Genomic DNA, 8,434 nt, shown 5'->3' with positions numbered 1-8,434 from the left:
GTCTGGGCCCTGTAGATGTGGGGTCCCAGGGGGTCAGGACCTATAGATGTGGGTCTGGGCCCTATAGATTAGGATCTAAGGTGTCCAGGACCTATGGATTAGGGTCTGGGCCCTATAGATATGGGGTCCCAGGGTTCTGGGTCCTATAGACTGGGGTCCAGGCCCTATAGCTGTGGGTCTGGGCCCCATAGACTTGGGGTGCCAGGGGTTCAGGACCTATAGATGTGGGTTCAGGACCTATAGATTAGGGTCCAGGCCCTATAGATGTGGGTCTGGGCCCTGTAGATGTGGGGTCCCAGGGGGCCAGGCCCTATAGATGTGGGTCTGGGCCCTGTAGATGTGGGGTCCCAGGGGGCCAGGACCTATAGCTGTGGGTCTGGGCCCTGTAGATGTGGGGTCCCAGGGGGTCAGGACCTATAGATGTGGGTCTGGGCCCTATAGATGTGGGGTCCCAGGGGTTCAGGACCTATAGATGTGGGTCCAGGACCTATAGATTAGGGTCCAGGCCCTATAGATGTGGGGGTCCCAGCTTTCAGGACCTATAGATGTGGGTCCAGGCCCTATAGATTAGGATCTAAGGTGTCCAGGACCTATGGATTAGGGTCTGGGCCCTATAGATATGGGGTCTCAGGGGTCTGGGTCCTATAGACTGGGGTCCAGGCCCTATAGCTGTGGGTCTGGGCCCCATAGACTTGGGGTGCCAGGGGTTCAGGACCTATAGATTAGGGTCCAGGCCCTATAGCTGTGGGTCTGGGCCCCATAGACTTGGGGTGCCAGGGGTTCAGGACCTATAGATTAGGGTCCAGGCCCTATAGCTGTGGGTCTGGGCCCTATAGATGTGGGGTCCCAGGGGTTCAGGACCTATAGATTAGGGTCCAGGCCCTATGGATTAGGGTCTGGGCCCTATAGCTGTGGGTCTGGGCCCTATAGATGTTGGGTCCCAGGGGTTCAGGACCTATGGATTAGGGTCCAGGCCCTATAGCTGTGGGTCTGGGCCCTATAGATGTGGGGTCCCAGGGGTTCAGGACCTATGGATTAGGGTCCAGGCCCTATAGATGTGGGTCTGGGCCCTATAGATGTGGGGTCCCAGGGGGTCAGGACCTATAGATGTGGGTTCAGGACCTATAGATTAGGGTCCAGGCCCCATAGCTGTGGGTCTGGGCCCTATAGATGTGGGGTGCCAGGGGTTCAGGACCTATAGCTGTGGGTCCAGGCCCTATAGCTGTGGGTCTGGGCCCTCCAGCTGGGGGTCCCGGGGGGGGGCAGCCCCCTCGCCCCCTCCCCCACCGGCCCCGCCGGGGGCGGTGCCCCCTGGCCCAGTTTCCGTCCCCGTGGGAGGTTGTTTGTCTGTCCCGGGGTGGGGTCGGCCCCCGGCCGCCTCCCAGCGGCTCCCAGTTGCCTCCCAGCGGCTCCCAGTTGCCTCCCAGTGACCCCAAACCTCCTCCCAGTTCCTTCCCCCCCGGGCCCCGCAGAAACCTCCTCCCGGGGCCCCTCCCGGCGGCCCCAAACCTCTGCCCTCCCAGTGCCTCCCAGTGCCTCCCAGTTCATCCCAGTCCCCCCCAAACCTCTGCCCTCCCAGTGCCTCCCAGTGCCTCCCAGTTCATCCCAGTCCCCCCTAAACCTCTGCCCTCCCAGTGCCTCCCAGTGCCCCCCCAAACCTCTGCCCTCCCAGTGCCTCCCAGTGCCTCCCAGTTCATCCCAGTGCCCCCCCAAACCTCTGCCCTCCCAGTGCCTCCCAGTGCCTCCCAGTTCATCCCAGTGCCCCCCCAAACCTCTGCCCTCCCAGTGCCTCCCAGTGCCTCCCAGTGCCTCCCAGTGCCCCCCCAAACCTCTGCCCTCCCAGTGCCTCCCAGTGCCTCCCAGTTCATCCCAGTCCCCCCTAAACCTCTGCCCTCCCAGTGCCTCCCAGTGCCTCCCAGTTCATCCCAGTGCCCCCCAAACCTCTGCCCTCCCAGTGCCTCCCAGTGCCTCCCAGTGCCTCCCAGTGCCCCCCCAAACCTCTGCCCTCCCAGTGCCTCCCAGTTCATCCCAGTGCCCCCCAAACCTCTGCCCTCCCAGTGCCTCCCAGTTCATCCCAGTGCCCCCCAACACCCCTCCCAGCCCCCTCCCAGTGCCTCCCAGTTCATCCCAGGCCCCCCCAACCCCCCCCCAGCCCCCCCAGCCCCCTCCCGGTGCCTCCCAGTTCATCCCAGTCCCCCCAACCCCCCCTCCCACCCCCGCCCAGTTCATCCCAGTGCCCCCCAAACCCCCTCCCAGTGCCTCCCAGTTCATCCCAGTGCCCCCCAACCCCCCTCCCAGCCCCTTCCCAGTGTCTCCCAGTTCATCCCAGTCCCCCCCAAACCCCCTCCCAGTGTCTCCCAGTTCATCCCAGTGCCCCCAACCCCCCTCCCAGCCCCTTCCCAGTGTCTCCCAGTTCATCCCAGTGCCCCCAACCCCCCCTCCCAGCCCCCTCCCAGTGTCTCCCAGTTCATCCCAGTGCCCCCCAAACCCCCTCCTAGTCCCTCCCAGTTCATCCCAGTGCCCCCAACCCCCCCTCCCAGCCCCCTCCCACCCCCTCCCAGTTCATCCCAGTCCCCCCCCCCAGCCCATCCCAGTGCCTCCCAGTGCCTCCCAGTTCATCCCAGTCCCCCCAACCCCCCTCCCACCCGCTCCCAGTGCCTCCCAGTTCATCCCAGTGCCCCCCAAACCCCCTCCCAGTCTCTCCCAGTTCATCCCAGTGCCCCCCAAACCCCCTCCCAGTCTCTCCCAGTTCATCCCAGTGCCCCCCAAACCCCCTCCCAGTCTCTCCCAGTTCATCCCAGTGCCCCCCAAACCCCCTCCCAGTCTCTCCCAGTTCATCCCAGTGCCCCCCAAACCCCCTCCCAGTGTCTCCCAGTTCATCCCAGTCCCCCCCAACCCCCTCCCACCCGCTCCCAGTGCCTCCCAGTTCATCCCAGTGCCCCCAAACCCCCTCCCAGCCCCCTCCCAGTCACTCCCAGTTCATCCCAGTCCCCCCCCCCGCCCCCCCAGCCCATCCCAGTGCCTCCCAGTGCCTCCCAGTCACCCCTCTCCCACTTCCCCACCCCGGATGCGGCTCCCCCCAGCCCCCCCCCTCCCTTCCCCCCTTCCGCCGCCCTCCCAACCCCAAACCACGTGACCGCACCCACTAATTGGACCCCGCCCCCTCCCACGCGCCCAGCGGAAGTGGGGGGCGGGGCCGGCGGGCTTTGGACCCCGCCCCCCGCTGTCCCAAGCCCCTCCCTCCCCCTCCCCCTCCCCCCCCCCAGTACGGTGCTGGTGGCACCGGGAAGGGGCTGGGGGGGGGGGGGGGGGGTCCCAGTTGCCTCCCAGTTAGCTCCCGGTCCCAGACTGGGCCTGGGGTGACCTCTGGTGACCCTGGGTGCCCCTTGGGTGCCCCCTGAGTGACCTTCGATGCCCTCTGGTGCCCCTTGGGTCACCCTTGGTGCCCCTTGGGAGGCCTTTGATGCCCCTTTGGTGCCCCTTGGGTGACCTCTGGTGACCCCTGCTGCCCCTTTGCTGCCCCTTGGGTGACCCTCAGTGACCCCTAGGTGACCTCTGCTGACCTTTGGGTGCCCCTTGGGTCACCTTTGATGTCCTCTGGTGCCCCTTGGGTCGCCTTTGATGCCCTTTGGTGCCCCTTTGATGCCCCTTCAGTGACCCCTAGGTGACCTCTGCTGACCTTTGGGTGCCCCTTGGGTCACCTTTGATGCCCTTTGGTGCCCCTTAGGTGACCCTTAGTGCCCCTTTGCTGCCCCTTGGGTGACCCTCAGTGACCCCTAGGTGCCCTCTGCTGACCTTTGGGTGCCCCCTGAGTGACCTTCGATGCCCTCTGGTGCCCCCTGGATGACCTTTGATGCCCTTTGGTGCCCCTTAGGTGACCTCTGGTGTCCTTTGGTGCCCCCTGAGTCACCCTTGGTGCCCCTTGGGTGTCCTTTGATGCCCTTTGGTGCCCCTTAGGTGACCTCTGGTGACCCTTAGTGCCCCTTTGCTGCCCCTTGGGTGACCCTCAGTGACCCCTAGGTGCCCTCTGCTGACCTTTGGGTGCCCCTTGGGTCATCTTCGATGCCCTCTGGTGCCCCTTGGGTCACCCTTGGTGCCCCTTGGGTGGCCTTTGATGCCCTTTGGTGCCCCTTAGGTGACCTCTGGTGCCCCTTGCTGCCCCTTGGTGCCCCTTTGCTGCCCCTCAGTGACCCCTAGGTGACCTCTGCTGACCTTTGGGTGCCCCTTGGGTCACCTTTGATGTCCTCTGGTGCCCCTTGGGTCGCCTTTGATGCCCCTTTGATGCCCCTTCAATGACCCCTAGGTGCCCTCTGCTGACCTTTGGGTGCCCCTTGGATGACCTTTGATGCCCTTAGGTGCCCCTTAGGTGACCTCTGGTGTCCTTTGGTGCCCCCTGAGTCACCCTTGGTGCCCCTTGGGTGGCCTTTGATGCCCTTTGGTGCCCCTTGGGTGACCCTCAGTGACCCCTAGGTGCCCTCTGCTGACCTTTGGGTGCCACTTGGGTCACCTTTGATGACCTTTGCTGCCCGTTTGATGCCCCTTCAGTGACCCCTAGGTGACCTCTGGTGTCCTTTGGTGCCCCTTGGGTCACGTTTGACCCTTTGGTGCCCCTTAGGTGACCTCTGGTGTCCTTTGGTGCCCCTTGGATGACCCTTGGTGCCCCTTGGGTGTCCTTTGATGCCCTTTGGTGCCCCTTAGGTGACCTCTGATGTCCCTTGGTGCCCCTTGGGTGACCCTCAGTGACCCCTAAGTGCCCTCTGCTGACCTTTGGGTGCCCCTTGGGTCACCTTTGATGCCCTTTGGTGCCCCTTTGATGCCCCTTCAGTGACCCCTAGGTGACCTCTGGTGTCCTTTGGTGCCCCTTGGATGACCCTTGGTGCCCCTTGGGTGTCCTTTGATGCCCTTTGGTGCCCCTTGGGTGCCCCCTGAGTGACCTTCGATGCCCTCTGCTGCCCCTTGGGTCACCCTTGGTGCCCCTTGGGTGGCCTTTGATGCCCCTTTGGTGCCCCTTAGGTGACCTCTGGTGACCCTTGCTGCCCCTTTGCTGCCCCTTGGGTGACCCTCAGTGACCCCTAGATGACCTCTGGTGTCCTTTGGGTGCCCCTTGGGTCACCTTTGATGTCCTCTGGTGCCCCTTGGGTCGCCTTTGATGCCCCTTTGATGCCCCTTCAGTGACCCCTAGGTGCCCTCTGCTGACCTTTGGGTGCCCCTTGGGTCACCTTTGATGCCCTTTGGTGCCCCTTAGGTGACCTCTGGTGTCCTTTGGTGCCCCCTGAGTCACCCTTGGTGCCCCTTGGGTGTCCTTTGATGCCCTTTGGTGCCCCTTAGGTGACCTCTGGTGACCCTTAGTGCCCCTTTGCTGCCCCTTGGGTGACCCTCAGTGACCCCTAGGTGCCCTCTGCTGACCTTTGGGTGCCCCTTGGGTCACCCTTGGTGCCCCTTGGGTGTCCTTTGATGCCCTTTGGTGCCCCTTAGGTGACCTCTGGTGACCCTTAGTGCCCCTTTGGTGACCCTCAGTGACCCCTAGGTGCCCTCTGCTGACCTTTGGGTGCCCCTTGGGTGACCTTTGATGACCCTTGGTGCCCCTTGGGTGTCCTTTGATGCCCCTTTGGTGCCCCTTGGGTGACCCTCAGTGACCCCTAGGTGCCCTCTGCTGACCTTTGGGTGCCCCTTGGGTCACCTTTGATGTCCTCTGGTGCCCCTTGGGTGTCCTTTGATGCCCTTTGGTGCCCCTTAGGTGACCTTTGGTGACCCTTAGTGCCCCTTGATGCCCCTTGGGTGACCTCTGGTGACCCTTAGTGCCACTTGCTGCCCCTTTGCTGCCCCTTGGGTGACCCTCAGTGACCCCTAGGTGACCTCTGGTGTCCTTTGGTGCCCCTTGGATGACACTTGGTGCCCCTTGGGTGTCCTTTGATGCCCTTTGGTGCCCCTTAGGTGACCTCTGGTGACCCTTAGTGACCCTTGCTGCCCCTTTGATGCCCCTTGGGTGACCTTCAGTGACCCCTAGGTGACCTCTGGTGTCCTTTGGTGTCCCTTGGATGACCCTTGGTGCCCCTTGCTGCCCCTTTGGTGACCCTCAGTGACCCCTAGGTGCCCTCTGCTGACCTTTGGGTGCCCCTTGGATGACCTTTGATGCCCTTTGGTGCCCCTTAGGTGACCTCTGGTGTCCTTTGGTGCCCCCTGAGTCACCCTTGGTGCCCCTTGGGTGTCCTTTGATGCCCTTTGGTGCCCCTTGGGTGACCCTCAGTGACCCCTAGGTGCCCTCTGCTGACCTTTGGGTGCCACTTGGGTCACCTTTGATGACCTTTGCTGCCCGTTTGATGCCCCTTCAGTGACCCCTAGGTGACCTCTGATGTCCTTTGGTGCCCCTTGGATGACCCTTGGTGCCCCTTGGGTGTCCTTTGATGCCCTTTGGTGCCCCTTAGGTGACCTCTGGTGACCCTTAGTGCCCCTTGATGCCCCTTGGGTGACCCTCAGTGACCCCTAGGTGACCTCTGGTGTCCTTTGGTGCCCCTTGGATGACCCTTGGTGCCCCTTGGGTGTCCTTTGATGCCCTTTGGTGCCCTCTGAGTGACCTTCGATGCCCTCTGCTGCCCCTTAGGTGACCTCTGGTGCCCCTTGGGTGTCCTTTGATGCCCTTTGGTGCCCCTTAGGTGACCTCTGGTGACCCTTAGTGCCCCTTGGGTGACCCTCAGTGACCCCTAGGTGACCTCTGCTGACCTTTGGGTGCCCCTTGGGCCAGCTTTGATGCCCTTTGGTGCCCCTTTGATGCCCCTTCAGTGACCCCTAGGTGACCTCTGGTGTCCTTTGGTGCCCCTTGGATGACCCTTAGTGCCCCCTGAGTGACCTTCGATGCCCTCTGGTGCCCCTTGGGTCACCCTTGGTGCCCCTTGGGTGTCCTTCGATGCCCTTTGATGCCCCTTAGGTGACCTCTGGTGACCCTTAGTGCCCCTTGGTTGACCCTCAGTGACCCCTAGGTGCCCTCTGCTGACCTTTGGGTGCCCCTTGGGTCACCTTTGATGCCCTTTGGTGCCCCTTTGATGCCCTTTCAGTGACCCCTAGGTGACCTCTGGTGTCCTTTGATGCCCTTTGGTGCCCCTTAGGTGACCTCTGGTGACCCTTGGTGCCCCTTGGGTGACCCTCAGTGACCCCTAGGTGCCCTCTGCTGACCTTTGGGTGCCCCTTGGGTCACCTTTGATGCCCTTTGGTGCCCCTTCAGTGACCCCTAGGTGACCTCTGGTGTCCTTTGGTGCCCCTTGGATGACCTTTGATGCCCTTTGGTGCCCCTTAGGTGACCTCTGGTGACCCTTGGTGCCCCTTGGGTGACCCTCAGTGACCCCTAGGTGCCCTCTGCTGACCTTTGGGTGCCCCTTGGGTCACCTTTGATGCCCTTTGGTGCCCCTTCAGTGACCCCTAGGTGACCTCTGGTGTCCTTTGGTGCCCCTTGGATGACCTTTGATGCCCTTTGGTGCCCCTTAGGTGACCTCTGGTGACCCTTGGTGCCCCTTGGGTGACCCTCAGTGACCCCTAGGTGACCTCTGCTGACCTTTGGGTGCCCCTTGGGTGACCTCTGATGTCCTCTGGTGCCCCTTGGGTCACCTTTGATGACCTTTGGTGCCCCTTTGATGCCCCTTCAGTGACCCCTAGGTGACCTCTGGTGTCCTTTGGTGCCCCTTGGATGGCCTTTGATGCCCTTTGGTGCCCCTTAGGTGACCTCTGGTGTCCTTTGGTGCCCCATGAGTCACCCTTGGTGCCCCTTGGGTGTCCTTTGATGCCCCTTAGGTGACCCTTAGTGCCCCTTGGTGCCCCTTGCGTGACTGTCAGTGACCCCTAGGTGACCTCTGCTGACCTTTGGGTGCCCCTTGGGTCACCTTTGATGCCCTTTGGTGCCCCTTTGATGCCCCTTCAGTGACCCCTAGGTGACCTCTGGTGTCCTTTGGTGCCCCTTGGGTGTCCTTTGATGCCCTTTGGTGCCCCCTGAGTGACCTTCGATGCCCTCTGCTGCCCCTTGGGTCACCTCTGGTGCCCCTTGGGTGGCCTTTGATGCCCCATTGGTGCCCCTTAGGTGACCTCTGGTGACCCTTAGTGCCCCTTGCTGCCCCTTGGGTGACCCTCAGCGACCCCTAGGTGACCTCTGGTGTCCTTTGGTGCCCCTTGGATGACCTTTGATGCCCTTTGATGCCCCTTAGGTGACCCTTAGTGCCCCTTTGCTGCCCCTTGGGTGGCCCTCAGTGACCCCTAGGTGCCCTCTGCTGACCTTTGGGTGCCCCCTGAGTGACCTTCGATGCCCTCTGGTGCCCCTTGGGTGTCCTTTGATGCCCCTTTGGTGCCCCTTAGGTGACCTCTGGTGACCCTTAGTGCCCCTTGATGCCCCTTTGATGCCCCTTGGGTGACCCTCAGTGACCCCTAGGTGCCCTCTGCTGACCTTTGGGTG

General features: G+C 62.7%; 1 protein-coding gene across 1 annotated transcript; it reads left to right on the top strand.

Annotated features, from left to right (window-relative positions):
* Positions 1-1,578: 1,578 nt before the first annotated feature.
* On the top strand, positions 1,579-3,978 carry LOC128899828 (uncharacterized; the record flags this gene model as incomplete). Its single annotated transcript, XM_054179536.1, has 3 exons — positions 1,579-1,643; positions 1,854-1,926; positions 3,958-3,978. Coding segments are annotated over 3 exons (159 nt in total), but the record flags the coding sequence as incomplete, so codon positions are not given.
* Between the last annotated feature and the right edge of the window lie 4,456 nt (positions 3,979-8,434).

Source organism: Dryobates pubescens, unplaced genomic scaffold, assembly GCF_014839835.1.
Source record: "Dryobates pubescens isolate bDryPub1 unplaced genomic scaffold, bDryPub1.pri scaffold_77_arrow_ctg1, whole genome shotgun sequence".
NCBI lineage: Eukaryota > Metazoa > Chordata > Aves > Piciformes > Picidae > Dryobates > Dryobates pubescens.
The sequence above is the reverse complement of the archived record's forward strand: the minus strand, read 5'-3'. Positions and strand labels throughout refer to the sequence as shown.